We start from the raw sequence: 14,118 nt of genomic DNA on the forward strand, positions 1-14,118 counted from the left end.
CCTGTTAAGGTTCCCAGTACTTCCTTTATGGCAATAAGACTAGAGGATCATACAGTCGTGGACTGAATGGTGTGGAGTGTTTATTAAATCCTAGCTGTCATCACCTCTATTCTTCCTTACATTGATGAAAGTAGTGTTTCGAAGAAGAAAGCATGGTGTGACCATGGTGTTCTTGAAATGGGAGTGTTTGCTCATCTTATTTCTTTTATTCCTAAGGACTTTGTCCTATTGGCCAAGTTATTGCGACATGATTAATGGCACAGGTAAGAACCTTTGTTGTAATAACCAAAATGAGAAAATCTCACCTTCTCCCACAAGTCTACCTCACTCCCAGCCAAAGGGATTCTGATGGTTGAAGGACAGTATTTATCAAACACTGTATTTGGGAGTATTTATCTTTGGGCAGACTCAGGAAGGGGCTATCTTTTTAAAATGACAGAACTTTTAGATTAACCACAGATCAGTCTTGTTTCATTGCTAGAAAAGTTTTGTAAAAACGCTGCTTTGTAGAAATATCTCACTTAGTAAACTGGTGCCCAACAAGTAGTTAAAAACAAATGTAGAGGTATAATTACTAGTTGATGCTGTCTCAATATTAGATTGATAACTTAGATGTGAAGAGATATCCTTTCAAAAAGGAAAACATATCACCAATGCAGAACTGAGACTGAGGTGGTAAGATTGTAAAACAGATGCAACCTAATTTGGACAAGTTGGTTAGAATGGGCAAAAAGCAATAATGAAGCAAAATTAGATGTCTGCTATCTGTTAAGAATATATGTTGAAGTGTTCTCAAAATTAGATTTAACATGCAAAGAAACAGATAAAATCTTTGATTTAAGATATAGGTAGGTTTGGCTTCTTACTGTCCTCAATGAAAAACACACTACACACTGTTCATTCGTGAAAGAAAAATGATTGTACAACACAATGGTAATCAAATATCATGAAGTAATTCAAGTCAAAGATAAGCTTTTAATCACTATGAGGCACATGCCTAATGTTTACGAAGTAGATGAGGAAATACTTAATGGGGAAACGACATAATGAAGATAATGAAAGTTAAATAAAGGAAACATGGGGGCTGTTTACCTTTTCCAAGGCATAATTGAGATTTGCGAGTTTATTTAATTCTATTCTGTCTCATTGGGTGAAAAAGGTAGAACAAAGCCATTAATGTTTTCCAAGGCACTTCTCCAAATAAATTTTCAAGTATTTCAACACTTTCATAGTTTCATAAACCTAATAATCTTTAGACAAAGTGAAGTATACTATGCCCTTCTTAAATGGTCAGGAATGCTCTGTGTATGAGAGAAAAAAACATTAAGGACTCTGTTTGAAACTACAATTGATTTAACTAATGAAGGCAGAGCTTTGGGAATTTAGTCATGGCGCTGATAAGAACATCAGGCATGAAGCTGGGAATATAGAATCAGACTAAAGAAATAAAAATGGGTAGAAATAGAGATGAGTAGACAGGAAAAGATCCATGTGAGAAGAACACTTGATATGGGACCAGGAGGGAGAAAATGGCCACCGGAACAAAGATGCCAACGTGTGCCTATCATGATCTAAAGCTGCATCCTCCTGCAGTTTGGAATACATCCTTTCACAGGATGGATGCACATTGAGAATGTTTCCTCTCAGAAAAGCAACTCTCTGGTACAAGAACCTGAGGGGTCCTCAGAGACCATGGGAAAACAAACAAACATATGAACACATTTGAAATGGTGAGCTGTACTTGTAATTCTACATCTGGGAAAGTAGAGAAGGGTGGATCCCTGAACTCATTGGCTGGCATGCCCAGCCTATCCAGTAAGCTTCAAGTCTCAGTAAGAGACCTTGGTTCACACAATGAAGATGGAAAACCTATGCCAAAATATCATAGGCCTGGTCTCTAAGTGACTTACTAATATTCTGTTTCCTTTCACCCTCCTGAGCCAAGCCCCACAGTTCAAATCACGTCTCCCATGCTCCTACCAATATGTCCCATTCAGGTCTACTTAAAGCATTCCACTGCATTTCTAGGCCAAAAGTCTCAAACTCATACATTTTGTCGAGAAGCAGCATAGTCAGGTCTGTCGAAGCAATACCAATCCCTGATACCAACTCTGTCTTAATCATTATTCTATTGCTGTGAACAGGCAGCATGACCATGACAACTCTTATAAAGGAAACCATTTATGTGGGGCCGGCTTACACTTTCAAAGGTTTAGTCCAGAGTCACTATGAAGGGGCACACGACTGCATGCAAGCAAACATGATATTGAAAAAAAATTAGAATTCTACACCCTGAACTACAGGGAGCAGTAAGAGTGAGCCACTGGGCCTGGTTTTGGTTCTTGAAACCTGAAAACCCACCCTCAGAGCAATTTCCTCCAGCAATGCCACACCTACTCCAACAAGACCCTACTTAATCCCTCCCACAAAAAGCCATTCCCTGATGACTAAGCATTCAAATTTAAGCATATAGGGACTTTTGTTTGTTTATTCAGGGTTATATTTGTTGTTTGCTTGGGATAGGCTTTCTCTGTGTAGCTTTGCCTGTCCTCGAACTCACTCTTTAAGCCAGGCTGGACTTCAATTCACAGAGATATTTCTGTGTTTGCTGAGATTAAACGTATGTGCCACTACTACCCAGCTATGGGGTCATTCTCATTCAAACCTCTACAATCCTTGCAGACAGACTCATGAGCCAATATGATCTAGGCAACTCTTCAATGGAGATTTCCCACTCACGTCACTCTAGGCTTCATCACATTGACAAAGATAGCTGTCACATCCGTTGTGATTGAAATGTGCTCTAAGTATGCATTACCTTGACAATGAAAGATATTTGATTATATGTTTAAGACAATAACAGGTATATGCTTGAATAAGTGAAATATATTTTTTTTTATTTTCTGAAGACAGCTAACCCACTGGTAACTTTAAAATCGTATATACAATTCATGTTTTATTTTTCCTGACTACACTGGAAAGAGCGATGTCTAGACTTTGCTAGGGTTCACATCACATAAAAAAACTTGTCATTGGCTTGATCTCTAACAGATGCAGCCTCTTTCCCACCTTTTGTTGAGAAGTCTCGGGTGCTGCGGTTTTTCTCTTCTGACATTTGCAGGTAAGTTTCTGGAAGGCAAACATTAGACTTCTCCATTCCAGTTTTTAAAAAGATGGACAAATATTTTTCTTGATTTTTTAAAGATGCATTTGTTACAAGGCTGTGTCAATGATTCCCACAGCAAGTTGTTTTTAAACTTGAGGGTATTAGGATATACCCATGAGTACTGGACCCCACCCAACTACCCCTGATCCTCAGATCTTTCGCTGAAGATGAGACTACAGACAATCTTTAGACACCTCCGAATCATTACCCTATGTATAAAGCTTCTGAGAACAGGGCTGCATCGTATAGGCTTGGCTGGGGGTCAGAAAGATTATCAAATGATCTGTGACACCCTGAACAAGGCATGGAGCGCAGGGGCTGAACGGTAAAGATCTGTTCCATGCACACACCCCACCAGGTGAGCCGCTCTTCCTCTAAGCTCTTTTTGAACGATGGAAATTTCATTTAAATTGAGCACAAATAAAGAATTTGAATAAGTCAAATACATATTTGTTGCATAGAAAAATTTAACTATGGGAAGCATCTCTGATATTTATTCCCTGTAACAGTTCATATGTAAACCTGACCCTAGAAGATTTTTAAGAACTAAAGAATTCCTGTTTTATACTCATGATTTTAAACATGGCATGTTGTAAATTGTAAAACCATAAAAAAAGGAAATCAGTAATTTTTTCTAAGAATAATTCCATCAGGAATGTGTTTCTAAGTTAAACCAAGAATATAAACTAGATTTAAGAAATAGAATCAGATCTGCAGAATGGGATTCTGGCTCCTAGTATGAAATTCTTTCTTCAAATATCCATGTAGGTCCATCTACGCCGTGTTTGGGGGTGACGTTGACCTTAAAGGAATCCCCGTGTACAGATTTGTTCTTCCAGCCAAGGCCTTTGCATCGCCACTCCAGAATCCAGACAACCACTGTTTCTGCACTGAAACTGTCATCTCAAACAACTGTACATCATATGGTGTGCTAGACATTAGCAAATGTAAAGAAGGTATAAAGATTGCTCATTATCAAAGCTCCTGAAAAATTTTATTTAATAATGTTTGGGAGTTTTATTCATAAGTTGTAACATACAAAAATTATATACAGCTAATACATTGTATTATGAAAATAAGCCATATTCAGGAAGCTATATATCACCAACTTTCTCTTATATGCAGAATATAGAGTTAAATCCCCCCTTCTCCTGTGTGTGTGTGTGTGTGTGTGTGTGTCTGTGTCTCTGGCTGTGCATCATCTGTGTGTGTCTCTCTGTGTGTGTGGCTGTACATTGTGTGTTTGTCTGTGTGTGTGTCTATGTGTGTCTGTGTTGTGTCTGTGTGTGTGTGGCTGTACATTGTGTGTGTTTCTGTGCATCATGTATGTGTGCAGTTTTGAAAGTGTAATGGACACCATACTAAAGAAGGTGGGAAAGACAGAAAGAAATTCCTGGGACAAGAAAGCTTGAATGAGGGCTGCTAGGTAGGCAGAAGAATCCAGGGACAGGAGATGAATGAATAAGACTGTATCCTGACAAACACCCATAATTTGCTTTTTATTGAAGATTTAAAATAAAACAATGGTAACAGAAGGTAACCTTAGATGGCAATGGATGTCATGCCTTTATAAGTTATTTCAAGGCTTCTGGGATGTTTCAGTATTGCAAAATTGATTATTACGAAAACCACAGTGCTATTATACCATGTTGTTTTGATGGTTAGGGAAAAGTGAAAATTCCCAGGATACATCAAGCCCCCTAACCATCTGCAATGGTTATAGCTTTTGCCCTTGGAAAACAGAGAATAAAATTAAATACGCTTTCATTGTGTCCCTAAAGAAAGAAGTGAGAAGCTGTCATGCTTGTCTTGTTTACACACTCTGTAGTACAGTGAGAATAGAAAAAGAACAAACCAGGGAGTCAGGCAGTGCTGCCATAGCATCATTGGAGTCTGAGAACATGGACCAAGTCCATATGAATATCGGTCTAATTTAGTTTAGTGGTGAACATTTGAATTCTGGAATTTAGTGTGTGAGGAAACAGACATCAACTGGCTACTTAATGAGATATCGCAGATTTTATGTGGTTTTGCATAATAATGATCAGATGTAGTGCTCTTGCCTCAGCGTTTCAAAAACAAACAATATAGTAACTTATAAAAGCTTAATTTATGCTCTAGCAAATATTTTAAACAACATATAAATATATAAATATATATAGTAACCTATTTCTAATTGTCTCTTAAAATGTGTCTTCAGGAAAACCTGTGTACATTTCGCTTCCACATTTCCTGCATGCAAGTCCTGATATATCAGAACCTATCGAAGGCTTAAGTCCAAATGAAGAAGAGCATAGGACATACTTGGATGTGGAACCTGTAAGCCATTGTCTTATTGATCTGATTTGGATAATAGTCTAAAAATTTAAGAAAATAAATTGTTTCATAATCTTGAATCATATCCATAAGATCACTGGAACCGCCAATGAGACTAGGACTTTACTTCCTCCTATTTGAATGTATAAATGGCACGGAAATCAATTTTGATTTTAACACATAAAACCTTCTAAGACGTTTACTGACCCTCGGATCCAGAAATTATAATTGTAAAATTTACTGTAGTTACCTTACAATTGTATACATATCATCATCATCATTTTACTTTACTGGTATTGTTTTTTTTTTGAGAAATCACTGCTAGCAGGGACTTAAGATATTATGATTATATGTAATTTTCAGACAAAATCTATGAGAAGAAAAATATGTAAAGCTGCTATAGAACTACTATTAACATTTCAATTATCTTTCATTTTTTTACGTTTGTAGCTCAGTAGTCTAACGTTTACCAGGCCTGTAAACTCTGAAAGTTGCTCTCAGCATCTAATAACTGCAGTAAACTCATTTCTTCTAAAATAATGAAAGTTTGTAACATTGCTTTTTACTGATATGTGGACGGTAACAAAATAAAAATTTGAACACTTAGTTCAGGAACTAAAATATCTGAGTTTTCCTTTTTAAATTGCTTTACTAATGTTGTTGATTTCTTCAAAACCAAATTATGTAGATTTGATAATTTAAACAAAGATAAGTCAAGAAAATTTTTTCTCTTTCTCCAAATATATGCATGTGTGTATGTAAATATATATATATATACAAGCATATGTTATGTCTTTCTCTGTATATGTGTATGTATATATACATACATATATTATGTATGTAGGTCAGCGTGTTCATACATATGCATGTTGAACATGATTACATGTACTTACGCAAAAGGTTTTATAGAATCTAACTTCCCAGCTTTAAGAATTCTTCCATTTCAAATTTAAAAGGACTCTTTGTGTCACAGAAAAGGTAAAATCTGACTATTATAAAAGAATGTTTTATAAACTTGTAATTATTTAACTTTGCCCTTTTTAGATAACTGGATTCACTCTACAGTTTGCAAAACGACTGCAGGTGAACATACTGGTCAAGCCATCCAAAAAAATCGAGTGAGTCTCCTTAACTTTGTTTTTAAGCAATCGGTAGCATTTCTTGTAAAATGTGAGTAGATTGGTGTTAGTGAAAGTGGAAACGACATCTTCTGGTTTTTCATCGTTTTGCCATTACACAATTATTACATAAATAGGGCACTTTTTTTTTTGAAGAATCACATCTAGTGCTTGTTAAATGGCCTTTAGATATTTCAACTACTGTTAGTTGGATGTTATTGGGGGCACCTCTTACGTACATTATATCCAATTATTACTACTGCAGTAACTTCGAGGTCATATACTTTCTTAGATTAAAATTTATAGCTATAAACTAATAATCCAATAAGAAATCTACATTAGATTATATGAATGGACAGTCTGAAAAACATCCGTGTTAAAATTGATTCATTGAATGGAACAAAATCAAGGAACTTGAACAATCACAAGACTAATTGAATTCTGAAAAATTATTAATTTGAAATGTATTTTACATATGTGAAAATATACCAATAATTTTTTGCTGTGTATTATAGAGCATTGAAGTATCTGAAGAGAAATTATATTGTACCTATACTTTGGCTTAATGAGGTTAGTATTTTATTATTCATTAACAACAATTTTCTGTAAAAACTTTTGGTATTTAAAATGACATGTGTATGATAATATTTGAGGATGTATTTACATTTTCTATAAATATGATCTTACACTTTGTTATATCTATTAGAATAAAACTGTATTACACAGAAGTGTTTGATAAGTTTTATGGTTTATTTTTTAGACAAATAATTTTGTATATTTTACTTGTCATAGTAAAAAGAGAAACATGCATACATGTAATACGGCAGAATTCAAGACTCGTTGAATATAACAGTGGTAATAAAAAAATCAATTATTCCTAAACAGGAAATATTAGAGTAGACTGACGATTGACTGATAAACTATTTCCTGTGAACTGCTAAAGTGATTAATCACAGAATTAGAAAGCGCTTTGCATAAACCCTCACAGCAGCACAGCTGCTGACCTTTGCAATTTCTCCCTGACACCAGGAAGCAGAATTAGGAAAGCTGTGGAATAGTTCAAAGAATTCCTATGATCAAATGAATGCTAGTTCACTGCTGAGTTCAATTCAGCATGATCAAAGTGGCGGGCATCTCTACCGTTCCCTGGCTTGTTCAGTGTGTCTATTTGTAGATGCGAAGTGAATTTTACTGACTGGCTGATGCAGCTGATACCTATGCATGGGTTTAAAGAAGAAGATGGTATAGACTTACTTTGTTTCGCTCATTTACTCCCATAATATTAATTGTCAACTTGATTACAGACTGGAACTATTGGCGATGAAAAAGCAGAAATGTTCAGAAGTCAAGTGACTGGGAAGATAAATCTTCTTGGCCTGGTTGAAAAGGCCTTGCTTGGGGTTGGAGCAGTGATGTTTGTTGCTTTTATGATTTCATACTGTGCTTGCAGATCCAAGAATGGAAAATAAGTAAGTGCTCCAGAACAGTGTGTATGCTTTAAAATATTTTAATCTTATCAAAATGGTTATAAATTAGGGCAAAAATATTTTCAGACATGGTTAGTCAAATACAATATCTTAATAAATATCTCAATTTTTGATAAGTTTATGAATTAAGAAACAAATGATTGAAATTATGACCATTGTAAAATTAGTGCAAATATATCTTTTGTCCAAATTTAGACTTACTCATTTATTTCATTTTATGTCAATAATTAAAAATTACAAATAATTTGTGAAATTACAATTATAGAATTTCAGTAGGTTGAAAGTAATAAGAGCAAGACAAAAAGATGAAGGTGCAGGCATGTATAGATTTTGATGAAACACAGAGGTCAACAAACTATCTTCATAAAACTTCGATGTACATGTCAGCCGGGTCTTTTTCCAGTCATGGGTTAATGACATGACATTCTGGTGACAAACTAAAAATCACTATGTGAAAATTAGAACATAAAAATTACAAGAAAATCAGCTATTAATTAATTAATTGAGTCACCCAGTTTAAAGAAATAGTAGATAGTTATAGATTTTATTTATGAGTCTTGGCAAAATTGCAGAGGGTGTTCAAGGCAGAGTCATCTAGATATTAGTGCCCATGTTTTTCTCATAAACAAAAATGAAAATTGAAGGTACTTACCCTGGCCTAAAAGCGAAGTGACTTTGAAGGAAAACTTCCCAACCTTCCCTCCCCAAATGCAGCATGAGTAGAAAACGGTTGGTTTGAAAAATCACAAGTTCAAAAATAAATCAATTCATTCTACTGAAGCTAAAATTGGTCATAAGTTGTCTTATGTAGAAAAGTTTGAGTTTGACATCAATAACTGATATTGAGCAAATACTAATCATACTAAACATTTTATATAAATCTGTAATTGTATTTTATGTTTCCATTAATCTGAATTAATATATCTTCTGGAGACATTCTAGACAATCATAACAAGTATCAAATTATCTATGGTGAAATCTAAGTTAATCATATTAATGTTTTCAAAAATAATGCGGAAGGTAGTTACGAATATTTATTTTATGGAAAGTTGAACATTTCTATTGAGGAAGGCAACTCTGGATCATTTCTGCTACTCTTTCTAAAATTTGTGTGCATAGCATGTGTTTACAATGATAACCTAACATATCTACATTTTAATAATTAAAATAGTAGCTGGAGAGATGTTGGGGCACTTAAGAGCATCATTGCTCTTCCAGAGGACTGGTAGATGGCTACTAATTCCAGGTCCAAGGAGTTGATGCCCTCTCCTGGCCTCCAATGTCATTGCATGCTCATAATGATACACAGATATACATGCAGGCAAAATACCCAGACACATGAAATAGAAACAATTAAATCTACTGCATGAAAAATATTATATTTAATAAAAAAGATGAAAAAATTCTTCCCTCCAAAATGAAAATACTATCTCCCATTAGCCCGACAGTGAGTTATGATGTGTATTCTTATGTCTATAATAGATTTAAAAGACTACTAAGTTTGATCAAATCCCTGTTCAAGTACAAAAGAATGCCTATAAAAGTTACAATTTTGTTTATTTGCATGAATAACTTCATCATTCCTTAATGATCCTTGGATGTAAGGGTTCTTAGGTTCATATATGACAAACTGATAAAAAGAATTAAAGGCTCCTAATGTCTTCATCACTGTCTGTTTTGTTAATGCTTTTCACAGTTGTAAAGAAGGAAATAGTATTTTTAGAAAGCATTTTTCCCCAAAACAGACTTTTCCTTCACAATAACTTGACTGTGCTAGACTTAGAATTAGAAGGGCCAGGTTTGTTGAAATAATCATTTGGGGCCATTGTAAAATTTATTTCTCTGGCTAAATCTGTGGACAATTATAAAAGGAGATAGTCATTTAAAAAGGAATAAAGTGTTAAGGAGAATGTGGTTTGTCGCATACATTGCGAGGGGAATGCACGAAGCTCAGTTCGAATCTAGTGACACCCGCAACTCTCCATGGAAGACAGTCTCGAGTGCATTGTGATGCTTGGCAGCAGATTTAATTAGCTGCCCCCCCCCCCCCGTCTTATTACGCTCAGCTCCTGGGAGTTCCGGTGCAGGTTTCAAAGTGTCATTCTTGAATGGGAACATGTGTCCCTCGACGGTAAAACTCTTAGAGCCCGTTTCTCTTTAGCTTGAGACATCAGGCTGCATAATTGAAAACTTATCTTGACTATATATGAAAAGATTATTTTAGCTTTTAATTACCCCACTGCTTTCTGACTGGCAATGTTTTTTCTCTACAGGTAGTAAACAAGCCTACATTTATTCACCGGATACATAAAGATCTTTGATAAAATCCATCTACAAATGAAGACTTAATATATACTTTTTTTTTTTTACAAAACACACCTATCTTTAGTTTAAGAAATGGTGATGTGCTCTCTCTCTCTCTCTCTCTCTCTCTCTCTCTCTCTCTCTATATATATATATATATATATATATATATATATATATATAGTAAGCCACTAAGCCAAAGCACATATCGAAGAGATTAATATGTCACTATAGTCTATATTTTTAATACAATCCAGCATTTGTAAAGTCCATCATTTGTAACCCTGAGTGGACTTCACTTTTTGTCAAACAGTTCTTCCTGTTTGGTTCTGATTTATTGATGTGCTCCCTGACAGCAAATTTCAAGAGTGTACATTCTAAGCAATTTTTCTTTTCCTCATTGGAGGGAAAACATTGTCATGTAGGGGGTGCCACCTTCATTTACAGCAAATGTACCTTGGGACTGTTAGCACATAGGATCTCATAAGTATGAACTAGTTTGAAGGACATTTAAGAATGGAAAATGAACAATTGGCGTGTGAGCCATGGTTTATATATTGTTTAAGTTTATTCCTCTCTAGAGTCCTTGGCACAGCAAGGACTGTATCAGATTTCGCAGCGATATTTTACTCTCTAACCCTAAGCTTATGTGTATTGTCTCTCGTCATGAAACGGATATTTCTAGCACATTTCAGCTCCTCGTTTTTAAAGTATGTTGTCGTATCCCATGCTGCATTGGGATAATGCAGCATGGGATACTCAGAAACTGAGTAGGTTTTCCTCTTTCTGCTTGCCTGCAACTAATGTAACGTCAGAGAGCTGTTATAGTATCAAGAGATGTAAATGATAATAAAAGAATTATTTTATGGAATACTACAAAAGTTAGAATGTGCTTTAAAATGTGCTTGTGGTACTATCTCCTGCTTTCATAGTCACCTAGAAAGGACTGGTTTCTAATGTTAAAAAGCATTGTTCCTTATATTTAAATTTTTGTCTAGTTCCTATTGCATCACAGAATCTCATTTCCTGTGGAAGTATTCCATTTAAAGCCATACATCTTTCTGAATTATTTAACCACTCTGCTATGTTTTAATCCAATTGGAAAGGACATTTGGTTCTGTTTCTAGCAGCACTGTGAGTCTAGAGGCCAATTTCTTTCCAGTGGGAGACATATAAATAGATTATTCTGCTTTCTTTAGCAGAGTGACCTATAGTAAAGAAGATTAGTCCCAACAAATTCTAATGTAGAAGAGAAAATACAAACAACCAGCTTGTGTTTTATGCGTAGAAAGATGAAAGGAAATGGGAGACAACTCTCTTGTCTAGATACAAAAATCAAGATTAACATGACATCTTGGAGATACACCCAGGAATACATACATGGATTTGAAAAAGATCAAGAAAGAGTATACTCTTTATATGAGAGGGTTTTAAGGGAGGAAGGGTATTGGGGGAATGAACTATAAACCTCAAAAATGAAAGAAACAATTTACATTAAGATTTTTTAAAAATAATAACAACATCGAGATGCAAGTTTCCAGGCTAATTTTTAGAATCCTATTTTAAAAAACCTCCAGTTAAGCTAGCCCCTCTTTGGAGGAATGTCTCGGCTCTTTGAGGATGCTCAATGCATAAAGTCTAGTGTCTCTTCTTTTAATTGAGATGGAGAATAATCCCTCTTAAGACACCAACAGAAGTACCTTCATCAGAGTTCAGAAACAAGGGGTGAGGTCATGACACATGGCTGCGAAGTTCATTGGGCGACACCCAGATCTCCCTGGAAAGTGGAAATAGAAGAGTCTTTGAGTGGATTGAGGGTAGGTGGGGACAGGAGCATGAGGTGTCAGAGGGAGAGAGTAATGAAAGAGACTACTGGAAGGAGGACGGCACTTCAGGGTCAGGTGAAAACCTGGTGCTAGGGACTATCCCATGAATCTACAAATATGGCCCCAGCTCAGATTCCTAGCAATGGCACATAGTCTGAACTGGCCATCTCCTGTGTCCAGACTGCTACCTCCTGTGTCTCAGCTGCCATCAGAGAGGCTTCATCCAGCCAACGGATGGAAACTGAGTCAGATCCACATGCAAACATCCTGCTGAGGAGGAGGAGAAAGGATTGTGGGAATCTGAAGGGTCGAGGATACCACAAGAAAACTCACAGAACCAATGAACCTGGGCTCATAGGACCTCACAGAGATCGAACTGACAACCAGGGAGCCTGCACATTACTGACATAGGCACTCTGCATATATGTGACAGCTGTGTAGCTTGGTCCTCTTGTAGGATTCCTAACGATGAGAACAGGGCTGTCTCTGACTCTTTCACTGGTTTGGGGGACCCTATTTCACATACTAGACCACATTAACCAGTCTCAATACATGGGGAGGTGTTTAGTCCTACTGCAACTTGATATTCCATGTTTTATTGATACTCATGGGAGAGCTGTCCTTTTCTAAACAAAAATGAAGGAAGAGTGGATTGGAGTATGAAAACTGAGGGCATGGGGGAAGAATTGGGAGAAGAGGATTGAGGGGAACTGCAGCCAGGATTTTAAATAAATAAATAAACAAACAAACAAATATATAAATGTATCAGAGAATAGAAAGAACTGTATGCATTACTCAACTCACTTTGTCTTCAAACCCAATGAGAACAGCAACTACAGAAAAAAGTTCATTTTGTGGGAAAGGGAAACAAAACTTTAGACTTTGCTATAGATTTAACATGAGATGTTCCACAGCAAAGCCTAACCTTGGGAGAACCCTATCTTCCATGTCCCTGTGGTGATACAGTCTCCAAGAACAATCAGTGATTGTCACGTTCATCTTTACAACAAGATAAACTCATTACAGCTTGTAATGAATCTAGTTACTAAGAAACTACAATGGCTTTACACTTCAGGAAGAACTCAGGGATTGGGTGATTTCCTTGGCTGTGAGCTTCAGACACGTCCCAGTGTGCACTTGTGAGAGGTCACACAGGTCTTCTCTTCAGTTTCATGGGCCTGAAGCATTTAAGAACCTTGAAATGGTCAAAAAAGTAGCCCAAAGAGAGGTAGTCAGCTCAGCATTGATTCTTGGGATAGCATTTAATCACATTTTTACTCAAAGGTAGTCCACAAGGAATGGAAACGTTACTTCCTCAAATGTGTAGACCTTGATGTATGGTCATAACCTTAAAACCAGCAGGAATCATGATATAACCAATGTGTGAAAAGATGGGAACACAGACAGATTATCTGGTAAGAATTCAAAATGTCACCTACAGATGTAGCAGCTTAAAGATGTAGGGAAACAATTGAACACAGTAAGAACAGACACAAATCTGACAGAGATTGAAATATTAATAATATTCCAAATTTCTTGGAGCTGAAAAATAGAAAGAACATGTAAAAAATTTTCAGTAAGCTATATCAAGATCAGACTTGCTCAGCTGAAAAAAAATGTAGAATCTGAGTGACATGTCACTAGAATGTGCAAAACCCACCAAAGGACTCTATTTCTGTGAAGCAAATATATGAAAGAAAAAATAGTATCTATATTGGACCTGTTCAGATTTTTATTGTTATACCTTGAATAATGCAATAATTATTTCTTATAAGTATTCTAAAAGTACCTTGCAATGTAGGAAGGAAGGTAATTAGGATATAGGCAGATGATATGTAATTGATATAAGGGATTTGAGCACCTGCAGATCTGATATCGATGAAGTCCCGGAATCTCTACAC

General features: G+C 35.9%; 1 protein-coding gene across 8 annotated transcripts in view; it reads left to right on the forward strand.

Moving 5' to 3' along the window:
* LOC121459014 (platelet glycoprotein 4) overlaps positions 1–11,262 on the forward strand; it is a 78,541-nt gene extending 67,279 nt beyond the window's left edge. For all 8 annotated transcript variants that reach the window (XM_041668482.1, XM_041668479.1, XM_041668477.1 and 5 more), the window contains 8 exons: positions 217–263; positions 3,052–3,121; positions 3,935–4,122; positions 5,367–5,485; positions 6,527–6,600; positions 7,116–7,170; positions 7,905–8,069; positions 10,361–11,262. In XM_041668482.1, the coding sequence (XP_041524416.1) occupies positions 217–263; positions 3,052–3,121; positions 3,935–4,122; positions 5,367–5,485; positions 6,527–6,600; positions 7,116–7,170; positions 7,905–8,069 (718 nt within the window). In that variant the 3' untranslated portion in view covers positions 10,361–11,262. The remainder of the gene's footprint in view (positions 1–216; positions 264–3,051; positions 3,122–3,934; positions 4,123–5,366; positions 5,486–6,526; positions 6,601–7,115; positions 7,171–7,904; positions 8,070–10,360) is intronic.
* The last annotated feature ends 2,856 nt before the right edge of the window (positions 11,263–14,118 follow it).

This window comes from Microtus oregoni, unplaced genomic scaffold, assembly GCF_018167655.1.
Source record: "Microtus oregoni isolate MIOR12 unplaced genomic scaffold, Mior012 000018F_ref0000195, whole genome shotgun sequence".
NCBI lineage: Eukaryota > Metazoa > Chordata > Mammalia > Rodentia > Cricetidae > Microtus > Microtus oregoni.